This window comes from Pinus tabuliformis, chromosome 7, assembly GCF_031772625.1.
Source record: "Pinus tabuliformis cultivar Carrire ecotype Pingquan chromosome 7, CPIR1, whole genome shotgun sequence".
NCBI classification, from domain to species: domain Eukaryota; kingdom Viridiplantae; phylum Streptophyta; class Pinopsida; order Pinales; family Pinaceae; genus Pinus; species Pinus tabuliformis.
The window spans coordinates 1,663,876,539-1,663,891,422 of record NC_142293.1 but is presented as its reverse complement, the minus strand read 5'-3'; the positions used below and the strand labels follow the sequence as shown (position 1 = coordinate 1,663,891,422).

At 35.3% G+C, this 14,884-nt stretch overlaps 2 protein-coding genes across 2 annotated transcripts; one reads left to right on the top strand and one right to left on the bottom strand.

The window, feature by feature from the left end:
• Positions 1-3,693: 3,693 nt before the first annotated feature.
• LOC149254839 (uncharacterized) lies at positions 3,694-4,062 on the bottom strand. The gene has a single exon (XM_089454849.1). It carries the CDS (start codon positions 4,060-4,062, stop codon positions 3,694-3,696), a length of 369 nt encoding a protein of 122 aa, XP_089310975.1.
• Positions 4,063-10,320: 6,258 nt separating this feature from the next.
• Positions 10,321-10,689, top strand: LOC149254838 (uncharacterized). Its single transcript, XM_089454848.1, has one exon. It carries the CDS (start codon positions 10,321-10,323, stop codon positions 10,687-10,689), a length of 369 nt encoding a protein of 122 aa, XP_089310974.1.
• Positions 10,690-14,884: the final 4,195 nt, after the last annotated feature.

Below are 14,884 nucleotides of genomic sequence, written 5' to 3'. Positions count from 1 at the left end.
ATCTAGCTTAAAGTCCTAAAATTTAGAGTCCATTTTTTGATAATTTATCAACCAAATTATCGAGTTCCATGTAAGCACAATCAAAAGAAGTGATCAAATCTACCTTTACGTTTTTTTCCCATTTCTAAATAATGCATTTTTTTATAGCGCATAAATAAGTAAATAGATATGTAAAAAATTGAAATAAACCTATTTACAAAACTAATAAATTTCATGTCAACCAGATACTCCAATAGACTTTAAGTTCTTAATGTTCAACTTTGACAAATCACATGTACTAGGTGCAAGCACATGAAGACAATGTTTCTTATACAACACACTACATAATGAAACAATATGGTACAAATTAGAAAATAGTCTAAATTCTTTTATTCACTAGAGCAAATGCACTTTTCATGATGGATTTAATGTATCTATCAATGATGTGCTGTTGAAACGTGTACTTATATATATTTATATAATTATATATAGTTATATGTTAAATTGTATGTGTGTGTACCATATTTTAAATAGTTATGCTATGTTAAATGTTATAGTTATATTGTGCACTACGCATGTTACACTATGTTATGTAATGCTACTATATATATAGATATTTGGATTATTAAAGGACAAGTTATATTAAATAGTTATAGAAATATGTTATGTTATAAACAATAGGTATACAACTATAATATATCTAGCTATGTAATATGTTATAACTTTATTATAGTTAAATATATGTAGTTATATTTAAACAATTCTATAATTACATAGTTATGAAATAGTTATTGTTATATTATATGTGTTTTATGTTAAATAACTTTATGCTATACATGTTAAATAATTATAGAGTTCTATGTTATGTTATGTTAAATAACTATATGTTATAAACAATATATATAACTATAATATATGTATTTGTTGATATATATATATATATTAGGTTTATATATATAAGAATTTTTTTTTAGATTTTTAATTTTAAGATTTATATTTTATTTTTAAAACTAGAATCATATTATATTTATAATTCAAATTTAAAATAATAAATTAAAATAAAATACAGTTTCTTATTTTATAAATAGAGGTTTAATATGAGCAACCACATTCATCATGTTAGTCTCATGTTCTTAATTTACTTATTTATTTGTTATAGTTTCATTTTACTTTGTTTTGGAGTTTTTTGGGGTATATTTTCAGTCAAATTTGTTAGAAAATTAAAATGCATTTTAAATAACAAAAAACCAAAAAAAAATTCAAAATGTATTTCACAAAATTTCTAAAGAAAATCTTTAAAACCTAGAATAATTGGAAAAAATTGTTTTTACCATTCAAAAAAAAAAAAAATGCATTTAATAAAGAAAACATTCCAATTAAGAAAAAAAATTAAAACCTAAATTATAGTTTTTTGGTGGTTTTGAAATATTTTCTAAGTTTTTATGAAGGGTTTTTTTTGTGGTTTTCATGGTTTTTTTATGGTTGTTTTTTTAAATTAATTTGTTTAACTTTGCAAAAATAAATAAATAAAAAAGATAAAAAAGATAGAATACCTAACTTTGTTTGAGCCTCTGGGATGTTGGCGAGATTTATTTGAATGCTCCATACTTCAATTTCTCGATCGAGGTACCTAAACGCTCTCGGTCGAGCTCTCAAATTTCCTGCGGTTTGTACAAATGGCACACGTAAACCATGGGCAAGGTATTTCAAAAGAAAAAGCTTAATGGAGCCTTAAAGCTCAATCGAGCCATAATGCTCGATCGAGCGTTATAGCTCGACCGAGCCATAAAGTTCGATCGAGGGCTTGTTTTTAACTCTCGATTGAGCTACTTTTTTAGTGCCTAAGGAGCTCGATCGAGTGCTTAAAAAAGGCCCGATCAAGCACTTAGATGGATCGATTGAGCCATATTTTTCCCACTTAAACACACCTTCTCTTACCAAAGATTGTAACTCAACTCGATGATTTCAACCCTCTGTTGATTATGATTCTCTTGGTTAATGGATTCTAGAGCTTGTGTGCATTAGATTCATCACTATATCCCAAAAATATGCACTTCTCCCCCTTGTTTCCTAACTTCATTCTTAATTCATATGGGGCATGTGCATAAGCCACACATCCAAACACTCTCATATGATTGACACTATGTTTTCTTCCACTCCATGCTTCTTTAAGAACCATATTCTTCCTCATTTTTCTTGGACACCTATTTATAATATATGTTGCACTAGAGACAAATTCAACCCAATATTCATTTGGAAAATGCTTTTCTTTCAACACACTTCTTGCCATTTCCATAATTGTCCTGTTTTTCCTTTCTACGAAACCATTTTGTTGAGGTGTATACCTTGTTGTAAATTTCCTGTGAATTCCATGCTCCCTGCAAAAACATAGGAAGTCATTTGATATGTATTCGCCACCTCTGAGAGTTCTCAAAACTTTGATGTAGTGTCACTTTGCATCTCAACAGGAGATCTTTATTGATGGAAGTGCTCAATAACTTCCCCTTTCTGCCTTAGGAATTAAACCCATGTCTTCTTTCTATAGTCACATAGAATGCCAAAAAATAATAGTTGCCACCAATTGATATTGTCTTCTTTGGTCCACATAAATCTGAATGAAAATTTTCAAAGGGTGATTTTTCCCTTCTTGACTTTCCTGTTGGGAACGATTCTCTATGTTGTTTGCCCAAGATGCATCCTTCACATAAGTTGTCTAGTTTTTCTATTAGTGGAAATCTATTTAACATGCCTTTCTTATGAATCAAATTTAAACCTCCAAAGTTACGATTCCCAAATCTTAGATGCCATAACCAATTTTCATCTTTGACCTTTCTTGAAAGTTTGTTTGTGTCATAGTTACAACTTTTTTTCATCTTCTTGTGAATTTATTTAAAGTTTTTCTTGCACACTTTCTTCCTTCAAATTTGGTTTTATCTTTAGGGGAAACATTCTATTGCTTATCATTTGATATTTTGCAATCAATCGCTTGGTTGGAAACTTATCCAAAATTGCGCGCTCTCCATTTTTAAAAAAGACAGTGTATCCCTTTTGCATAAGATATCCAATACTTATCAGATTGTGCTTCAAATCAGGTATAAAAGATACATCTGAAATATATTTCTTATCCCCCTTCTTGGTTATAATATTTACTCCTAATTTTCCCATGACTGACACTTCGTTATCAGTCCCTAATGTCACTTCATATTTTACACTTTCATCCAAATTATAAAACATTTCTATGTTCCCTTTCATATGATTGCTACAACCTAAATCTAGAAACCATACATCTTTTTGCTTCTCTTGTGCTACATTACATGCTAAAAGCATATTGTCTTGGTTCTAATTTTTTTTTGTGAAATTTGTATTTGGTTTATTATTAAGATCATGTTGTTTCTTTCGGAGTAGTCTACCTAGGCTGTAGAATGGCCTGTTTTCCGGCACCGGCCGGAAAATCCTCGGGCTCCAGCTATCGGTAAACTCTCCATCCTCCACCACCATCTCCTAGCTCTGCCACCCTCTTTTTCCGCCACCCTCCCCTGACAGCACTGCCATTCCCTGACCGATCAGTGACAAGCTAGAATTAATGCGGGGAGTATTATGGCTGGTTCGAAATGGTCTGGAGCGCGCGATTCCGCTTTGCACAACACTTCCCGCTCTGCTCTGCGATTCTGCTGTGCTGGTTTACCGCTCTGCAGCTCGGAGGCCAGGAACTGTTCAGCGCGCATGTGGAGACTCCCCGCTATTTACGGCAGATAACGATAAACCCTTGCGCTGATGATCTTCATCCTGCCGAGACCCGTGGTCGAAATTCAGCTCGTAACTCAGAGGATCGTACTTAAATCTCGAGGGCTTGGAGCTGCATATGGTTTTGCCGTCGGCTTTGAACCGTCGAACAAAATGTTTCCATCTAGGCCTGCTGCAGCAGCTTCCGGCATCCTCGACAACAGATTCCGACCATTCTCCGTCTTGTCTGACGCTATTCCAGCCCTTGCGCCACCAGTTCTGAGAATCGCCATCTGCGTAATCCGCCCTGGAGATCGATCGCCTGACCTTCTGAAACCACGCCGGCCTAATTTCTATCATCACCTGGGCTGGGTCAAGGGAAATATGTGCGCTAATGGTTCACATTTGGGAGGATTTATTCTTGTGTGGAATTTCAGGACTCTGTTCTTCTAGCAAGCATTTTCAAAAAACATTGAAGCTCGACAGCTATATTTCAAAGGATGGTGCTATCTGCGATGTTGAACCTATCTGATGAATTTGTTTCACATGTTCATTGTTTGTTGAACATCGTCAGCTAATGAACACGAGTCATATTGATTCTAGAAGACTGCTTCTAAGTTTTATACATTTGGATTGTACACCGATCAGTTTGACAAGTAGCCTTTTGTGAATAAACTAGAGGATCTTATACAAGAAGCATTGAATGTTTTCTTGAATGTTGGGAATCATCCTGTGCTGATTCATTTAATATTGTTGGGTGACAAAGAATTGGCTTTAAAGTGTCTTTCCAGCCAAGATAGTAAGATGCATGATGGGCTGTTGTGGGAGAGGTTTAAGATTTGGGAGGTAACCGACTTTGAATATTGATGATCATTGGGTCCCTCAATTCAGAATGTGAACATTCTCACCTTAATGCCTTGTTTCCCAACTCGGAAATTGTTTAAACTAGTGCATTGTTCCCACTGGGATTGAGCACATGCAAGGAATCCAGGGGCATTGACTAGGTTGTAGATTTGTTGCTAGTGGACATCACCTACAGAGGCTGGTTGTAGCCATTCATGTACAGATCATTGTCTTGGCATCTCAAAGCCAACAAATTGAACCACTAGAAATAGAACTGGATATGCTTATAACTGTTTTGATGAGTGGGGTGCTCCATTGTCGAGAACGGGCCTTGGTTTTCATAGCACTCAAATCAGTGAAGTCTTGAAACTAGACTAGAACATAGAAAAGAGTTGTTGGCCACCATAAGCAAGTAACCAGAAGGGTAATGCATCACACAAGCACAACCAACCTCATATGCCTTCAGAAAAATAGTGAGCAGAGGTTACATCTTGTCCATACTCTATAACGTTCAATGCTTACATAAATACAAGTTTGTAGTTTTATAAAGTACACAAATAAAAAATATGTCCATACCAAGCAACACATTTGTCTCCTTTACATAAGAAATCATGGTGCTGTCCATGCTTTTGATGCCTTCCTCATTCATTTGTGCCTTTTTTCAAATTGTTAAATTCATATCTTTTACATATGTCTTACTTGTATCTTCCTCATTATTTTGTTATCACTCCCAAATATAAACAATGGTTGAATTCATGTTTAATTCATCGGGTCTCTATAACGTTATTGTACGTAGGATGGTTACTTTCTGCACACTTATTTGATGTGAGCACTTCCGTTTCATTGTCCATTAGGAAGAAATGTTTGTAGAATTTTATTTCCTACAAGTCCCTTCAGTTCTGTTCTTTTCTGTGAGATGAATGATACACCTTTCAATGTTTCCATGACATGGCTGATATATGTGCTACCCAAAGAATAAGGGTATGTTTATGAGTCATTAGTTTACAATCACAAGAGGGTTTTCAGTGCATAGAGTTCCACTTTTACTTGGGCTGTAAACTCTGAGGGAGCACCACTATTTCAAAACAAAGGAAGAAATTCTCACATAATCTCGTCGGCGCTATTAATTTGTTGTTGAGCAACAGTCAAGCATTAAACCAGCAAGCTCATAAATAACATGTTGACAGCTACATAAACAACTGCACATGTCAACTGGATATCAAACAAGCTTGTCAAGTCGCAGTAAAAGCATCTTCATTAATAAGACCACTGACCAAGTTCTTCTCTGAGCGTCACACGACCCATCAATTTTCCCACGGTAATCAATTTAGTTGTTTTTCTGCTACTTTGTTACTCTGGAGAAGTGTATTTTTTCTATGTGTTCTAAGAACAAAATTTGGACAACCACACCGGTAAACAGGGCCTCGTTACATTTAATGTGTTCCATGTGTGGAACGTCAAGGTCAATAGGACTTTCACTTATGTAGTTTTCTACCAAAGCCTGCTCAAATCTAAATCAACTTTACAGCGAGTATTCCAAGTTGTAGCTAGGCCACAGACCAAAGGAGTACAAGGATTTTCAATTATGTAATTCTCTACCAAAGCCTGCCCAAACCTAAATAAGGATAAGCCTGTTCAAACCTAAATCGTCTTTACAAAGAGTGTTCCACCTTGCTGGTAGACCACAACCATAGGACTGCAAAGAATTTAGAGTACACGGATTCTTAATTATGTAATTCTCTACCAAAGCCTGCCCAAACCTAAATAAGGATAAGCATGTTCAAAGCTAAATCATCTTTATAACGAGTGTTCCACCTTTGCTAGTAGACCACAACCCAAAGCAGTGCAAAGACTTTAGCTTTTGACCACAACCCAAAGAGTGCAAAGACTCTATCTTTTGACCAAAACCTGGCCAAACCTAAATCATTCTTTACAATAAGTGCTCCAACTTGCTGCTAGACCACAATCCAAGCGAGAGAAAATTTCTATTGTTTTATTGTTTCTCGAAACTATGGAATATTCTGATTCTCAATAATGAGTTTTCTAATATCTGAATCTAAAAGAACAAGAAAAAAAGTGATTTCACTATTGAATTAACAAACCATTTTATAAAATCCAAATTCCACGGTATCAGAATTTTGACTCAGTGTTCTAGTGGACATCACCTACAGAGGCTGGTTGTAGCCATTCATGTACAGAGCATTGTCTTGGCATCTCAAAGCCAACAAATTGAACCACTAGAAACAGAACTGGATATGCTTAGTACTATTTTGATGAGTGGGGTGCTCCATTGTCGAGAACTAGCCTTGGTTTTCATAGCACTCAAATCAGTGAAGTCTTGAAACTAGACCAGAACATAGAAAAGAGTTGTTGGCCACCATAAGCAAGTAACCAGAAGGGTAATGCATCACACAAGCACAACCAACCTCATATGCCTTCAGAAAAATAGTGAGCAGAGGTTACATCATGTCCATACTCTATAACGTTCAATGCTTACATAAATACAAGTTTGTAGTTTTATAAAGTATACAAATAAAAAATATGTCCATACCAAGCAACACATTTGTCTCCTTTACATAAGAAATCATGGTGTTGTCCATGCTTTTGATGCCTTCCTCATTCATTTGTGCTGTAGATGAACCCTCCTCTTGTCAATTAATGAGCTGAACCACTAACTTGACACTGCTTCATTGTGCACTATGACATTTTTATCTAACTTATTCGGAAAATGAGGAACTGATGTGATTCATCTCAATGCAAAAACTTATAAGATTCGACAAACCCCTGTTCAGCATTGAAATTGATGATAGCATTCCATGTTATTAATTATCAATGTGTCTAATATTTTGACCCACATCTATGTAGATTTATATCATAAAATCTTTATAATCATGATTATTTAGGGATTGCATTAACTCCAGACCTTAAATGGAAGATAACACTCATCTTTTGCATGAATGTTGAACATTCCGAAGTGCTACTCATGGGCAATTTTCATTCCACAGGTAGGCATTTGACGTGAAAAAAACATTCCCTTAGTGAGCAATGAATTGACATTGATTAAATTGACTTGCTTCTTTACTTTCTTGTAGAGATATCACAAAATTGGTAATATTGTAAGACATGAATTAACCAAGTTAAACAACAAGGAACACAAATGTTGGTTAATTTATTGGTTTAAATCCTATACACTTAATTACCAATTTCTGGGTGTAGACTTGCAAAACATCAAAACATAGCACTAGGATTTCTGCAGTGATATTTAAGTTGAAAAAATAATTAAGCATCTAAATAACATGAATCTGAGCAATTCCACATGAATTCTTATTCATTAAGATTTATTCAAATACTGAAGACTAATGTTAAAAAGGTATGGCTAATGAGAAGTTAAACACGGTAGAAATAGACATGAAATCATTCATACATGAATCTCTAAAAACTGGGCATATAAGAATGTTTATAGCGAAATATATTAATCTCAAAGTCTACAGAAATACATAAGGATTTTTTCCAAAAATTCCCAACCTTATTCTATCCTCCATTCTATTACAAATAATTAAGTATATACACAAATACAAATGACAAATTATTATTAAGTCTTGTTGGAAATAGAATTATTAAATAATTAAAATAGATCTGATATTCCTTGTAGAGTATCTCGTTTTGCTTGAGCTGGAGTCAAACCCCCTTGTTATTTGCAGAGACTGCCACTTGTTTTCAAATGCAATGAGGCTACCTTTAATTCAAATGTAGAAAAAAATGTTGCCACATATATTTAAGGTTTTGGGTTTGATCTCTATGAATTTGGATCTAATACCTTCCTTGTTGATTTTCTGCTACCATGTGTTTTATCAATTGATGATTCATACTCTTGAAATATGGAATTGTTGATTTCATGCCTTGATGCCCTGGATTAATGCCATTAAATTTGGATTTGATTTCTAATTCTTGTTTCTTTTCTTTGAAAACCTATGCTAGTTGTTATTAATCTCTTATTATTTACTACTCTGTCATTTTCCTTTGAAAATGTCAAATTTACCTCTTGAATGTCTATAATAGTCCCAAATTGGCTAATCCCTGCCTTGAAAACTGGGATTTGACTAAATCCATGTGATCTTAATAACTTATCTTCGTGCCTATTCCAAAGTATGAGAAAATTTGGGAATGAATGTCTATATAATTTAGGCAGGCACTTATATTAGTGTTCCAAAACTTATAGACTTGTTTGCACAATGTTCATATAAGTAGTGGGGTTATTGAGAGACATAATTATGGGATTCCATCCTTTAATCATAAGTGTATAGTAGATTTCCATTTACCCCACTTGCAAGTTGTTGGCTAGAAAGTGACTATTTCAATCCACAATCATACAATTCTCATGAGATGCATCCCAAACAAAAGTACCAACGCATGAACTTCAACCAATATTTCACAAGTATTGAAATTGGATTTTCCTCCTTTCTGTGAGAGATTGTCAAGAAGTGATTTTTCTTGCGCAACTATACTTTCATTTACATAGGAATTCAAAGTACACCAAACCATGTTAGATGTCTGAGGTAACCAAACTCTATTTTAATATAGATTTCTATACCAACATTTGCAGTACATACAATTCCCTCCAATTAATCCCATGTATCATATTTGAAAATTTCACATTACTTAAATTACCATCAAGAGTTTTGTAGCTAAATTATTCTCTGAGCCACTAAAAAAGAAGGCCACGGCCTGAACAACAGAAAAAAAACTTGAGAGTGAAAGAGAGGTATGGGAGGAGGCACAAGAGATAAAATTAGTAATGTGACAAACAAATTTACACTATCAATTATAAACACTAACCATAAATATGATTAGCCTCCAACAAAGATCTATAAAGTGAACTAATGCATATGTAGTCTAGCAAATATTCATTGAGTGTTTGAAATCTATATGCTTTGGTGTTTGATTAGAATCAACATTTGGGTTATTTTCCCTTTCCTGGAATATGATAAATATCTCTCCAATAGGTCCATGTGTTCTTCAAGTGAGTGATCTTAACATTTGGTCCTTTAATTTGACATTTGGATGCTCTGGTCACATTTGTCACTAGCTACTTTACCAAACATTTCATGCATATTTGACGACTGTCAACGCTGGAGATCTTCGCCAACTGGTGCTCTGTCCTCATGTAGGCTTTAGTTCTACAATCATAGAAGAAGCATGGTTCTCTGTTGAGAAGAAATTCATTGAAGTCTAGTGGTTAACTGAGATCCCATACGATAGGACTCAGAAAGATACTTATTAAGATGTACTCGTAAGAAAAGATCTCAAAAACTAGCATTCCTAGAAGGCTACTTATTAAGGTGTACTCATAAGAAAAGATCTCAAAGACAATCATTCCCAAAAGGCTACTTATTATGTTGTACTCATAAGAAAAGATCTCACAAAAGGCTTCTTGTCAAGAAAACATTCAATGCTTCTTAGTTTATTCACAAAAGGCTACTTGTCAAACTGATAGGTGTACAATCGAAATGTATAAAACTTAGAAGCAGTCTTCTAGAATCAATATGACTCGTGTTCATTAGCTGACGATGTTCAACAAACAATGAACATGTGAAACAAATTCATTAGATAGGTTCAACATCGCAGATAGCACCATCCTTTGAAATATAGCTGTCGAGCTTCAATGTTTTTTGAAAATGCTTGCTAGAAGAACAGAGTCCTGAAATTCCACACAAGAATAAATCCTCCCAAATGTGAACCATTAGTGCACATATTTCCCTTGGCCCAGCCCAGGTGATGATAGAAATTAGGCCGGCGTGGTTTCAGAAGGTCAGGCGATCGATCTCCAGGGCGGATTACGCAGATGGCGATTCTCAGAACTGGTGGCGCAAGGGCTGGAACAGCGTCAGACGAGCCGGAGAATGGTCGGAATCTGTTGTCGAGGATGCCGGAAGCTGCTGCAGCAGGCCTAGACGGAAACATTTTGTTCGGCGGTTCAAAGCCGACGGCAAAACCATATGTAGCTCCAAGCCCTCGAGATTTAAGTACGATCCTCTGAGTTACGAGCTGAATTTCGACCACGGGTCTCGGCAGGACGAAGATCATCAGCGCAAGGGTTTATCGTTATCTGCCGTAAATAGCGGGGAGTCTCCACATGCGCGCTGAACAGTTCCTGGCCTCCGAGCTGCAGAGTGGTAAACCAGCACAGCGGAATCGCAGAGCAGAGCGGGAAGTGTTGTGCAAAGCGGAATCGCGCGCTCCAGACCATTTCGAACCGGCCATAATACTCCCCGCATGAATTCTAGCTCGTCGCTGATCGGTCAGGGATGTCAGGCGGCATTCGGATTTTTTTGTCAGGGAATGTCAGCGCTGTCAGGGAGGGTGGCGGAGAAAGAGGGTGGCGGAGCTAGGAGATGGTGGTGGAGGATGGAGAGTTTACCGGTAGCCGGAGCCGGAGGATTTTCCGGGCGGTGCCGGAAAACGGGCCATTCTACAGCCTAGGTAGACTACTCCGTTTCTTTCTATATACACTAACATAATTCTCACACTTCTTGCAATAATGACATTGAACTTGAAATTCATCATACCTATGACCTTATGCTTGATTTTGGCTTGAATTGTGACTTGGATTTTGAGTGTTGCATCTTCCACTTGAGTTTCTAGGGCTGCTTATGCCACCTATTTGTAGACTTCTTCCTCGTTCTCTAACATTTGATCGTCCTATGCCTCTACCTTGACCAATTGAGACTTGTGTAAGAAAGGCATACTCCATTGAAGAGCTTGTTATTCTATTTAATCTATGTTCATGAGAAATCACTGATGCATGAAGCTCATCCACTAAAAATTGTGAGAAATATTTTTTTTCTTTTGGGGCCACAACAATAGGATCAAACTTTGTTAGCAAACTTCTCAAAATATTTTCAACTATTCTCCTTTCATGAAGTGTCTCACCATGAGATCTAATTTGAGTAGCCATTCCAATAACTTGTGTGAAACATGAGTCTATTTTCTCAGACTCCTTCATGCATATAGTTTCAAAATATCTTCTCAACATTTGTAGTTTTGCTACCTTCAACTTTGCCATGCCTTGACATGTTTTCTGGAGAAAATCACATGCTTGCTTGGACTTTGTTGTTGCTGCAATCCTTGGAAATATGCTGTCATGCTCTTCTTCAAAGATATAGAAGAGGGGTTTACATTCCTTCTTCCTATTATCTCTAAACAAATATTTTTATGCTTGTGTCAATGCATTATATGTTGTTATATCAGCTGGTTATTGGAACCCATTTTCTACCAAATCCCATATTCCTTAAGAATAAAATAAGGCCTTCACTGTAATTTCCCAAGTATCATAGTTCTTTCCATTAAATTGAGGAATTTGTGGATTTGTCAAGCTTATACTTGAAGCTGTAATTTTTCACTAGTTCAAAAAATTAAATCTTCGCTGGTAAATCTTTGTTTAGTAAATATGTTTTTATTCACCTTTAGCTTTGATAATTATTGTATTAGAAAATTTCTCTGATACCAATGAAAGTTAAAAAAGTAGACTTGAAACTCCAGAAATCATGCAGAGTAAAACTCGGAAATTATGTGTAGTAAGAACAGGGCAAAACAGAGTATTTACGGTAAAGGTAAAAATTGATTTTCTAGAACATGGGCTCAAGAAAATACTCCTTTATATTATAGTTTCATGAAAAACAAGATATAATTACAAAATAATTGTAGGCTTGAGTTCCATTCACCCTTAGCAAAGAAACAACATTTTTACATAGGCTTACTGTCTCTGTTTTACAAGGCGAAGGACAATTTCACACGCCCACCAAATTTTTCCCCGTGATTTTCTCGAAACCTTCGACTACATCTACAAAACTAAAACTATATTACATATATCTTCAAACGTGAATTGATATAGTAATTTTTATGATAGGAAAAATCTCGAAACCTTCGACTACATCTACAAAACTAAAACTATATTACATATATCTTCAAACGTGAATTGATGTAGTAATTATGATGATAGGAAAAACGTATAACAAAGTTATGGGAACACAGACACATAGTTCAATTTACATTACTCATATTTATTGTGCAGTACAAGATACCATGGAGTACACTCAAGAATTTACATCTGACCAACTCTATGCAAAAATTAACACGGAAGTGGACTAACTGATGTTTCGCAGGAGATATCTTGTATGCAGGTTCATAATTTATTCAATTCACATCGCTTTAGCTTGAAGAAAAATCTGGTTTTTATTTATTTATCTTTTTTATACTTTCCAATATGGTGTGGTGTCAGACGTTTAGTTACGTGGGTGTGATTAAAACCAACATGCATGGATATGGTGCTAAAGAAAAACTCCGTTTTGGTGGAAAATATTGCTCGTCGAAGATGATCATTCATTGAAGCTGATGGATGTCAACTCGGGTGGGAGTTTCCATCTCGACGAAGCAACCAGATTGAATGTCCCATGCCAAGACTTGAACCTTCGGATTTATTAATTCATACATTTAAAGTGCAGGGCATGGAAAACATTATTAGGCTAGGCAAAATGGTGCCAATGAATAATGTGGGTTGTCCAGTTTTGAAACTCAATTTATCTGTTTAACAAGGCTTGTGGTTTGTCTCCTTAGGTTCATGTTCAAGAATATACTTCCAGTCCCACTAATTGGAACTAGATCTCAGCTCTCCTAAATGAAAGGTCGTGAGATCCTCCTTGTAAAAAAATGCAGTACATGACAACCATTTTTTTATTTTATCCGGTCACGGTCATAGAAATTTCTTCCAAATTGAAAAGACTATTGATGTCTGATATGAATTGCATAAGTGTTGAGATATTAATCTTACTGTCTATTAGATGTCATCAAATTTGATTCTGTTTTCTGCTAGGAGCCATAGACAGTTCGATTTTACTTCAGTTTAGTGGATTTTATTCCAGTTGTTTGCTCTGTAATCTATTTAAATATTTTGAATATTAAGAAGAGAAATCTAGGCTTCATGATTTCTCTCCCTTCTTTGTCATGATATCATAGCATGAGGTCGCATAAGACTCCAGAGAGAACAGCACTTCAAATTGTTTTTTGGACTCGCAAACAAGAAGCAACGATTGTGAGAGGCCGACGAGAAAAGTGTGAAAGCATCTTGATATTCTCACCTCTGAAGAAGAGGAAGTGCAACAATTATGCACCTATGAAAAAGGCCAACTGCATCACTTTCACATCTCATCCAAGAAGAAACTGTGCAAAAACATCGCCAACTTACGAAAATTGTAAAAAACTTGAAATATCTGCACCCCGTGCGTTGAAGGACTACACAAAATTGCGCATAAATCCCTGTCATTAAGTGCGCAAATGATGAAGGAATTTTTTTACGAGATTTTTTTTTTTTAAGGTATGAAAGGTCCTCGAGCTAATCTCATCCTAGAAATACTCTCTTTTAACTAAATGACAACGAAAATTCAATCTTCAAAGGTTAATTCAAGTGACCTTTTATTAAGTGAAATTCAAGTGACCATTTATTAAAGAGGATCCTACTTTCTTTCTTTTTTTTAAAATTAGTGGTCTTATTTTGAAAAAGGGGGTTTAAGAAAGTGTTTTCTTTTAAAAAAATGAAAGAGCCACTATTATATTCTTTTCAGAAGGGATTTGTTATTGAAACCAAACAAAAAAATCTTTAAGCTTTATTAAAGTTTTTGGGAAGAAGGAGTTGCATTTTTTTCTTCCACTGATTTTTTTTTAATAAATTTTTTTAGAAAGAAGATTGTAAAAAGGTGCGCACATCCGTATTTGAAGCAATGGATTCCTCGAGCACCTTGCCACAAAAGCAATGGATTCCTCGAGCACCTTGCCACAAACCCTAAGTTTGTTTGGTAGAAAATATGAGTTTTGGTCTTTAAGAATGAATACTTTTGCAAGCCTAAGAATGTTGGGATACCCTTCTGAATAGTTATGTAGAACTGACCCAAGAACAATTAGCAACCATGAATAATAATCAGAGGAATGTCGTTGGAGAAAAAATAAAGAAGGAGCAAAGAGCCAAATGTTGGATACAAAACTCAGTCGATGAGTCTACCTTCGACAAGATAACCGCCACAACATCAACAAAATAAGCTTGGGATATTTTGAAAGATGTGTATCAAGGTAATGATACAATGAATACAATTAAATTGTAGACATTAAGAGCACAGTTCAAAACACCTAAAGATGACTGAAACATAAAATGTGGACCAGTTCATGACTAGAGTCATGTGAATAGGCAAACAGATCAAACTCGTTGGTCAAACCATTATAGATCAAAAGATTGTTGAAAAATTCCTTTGAATCATGCCCAAAAAATATGACATGATTGTAACAACCTTTT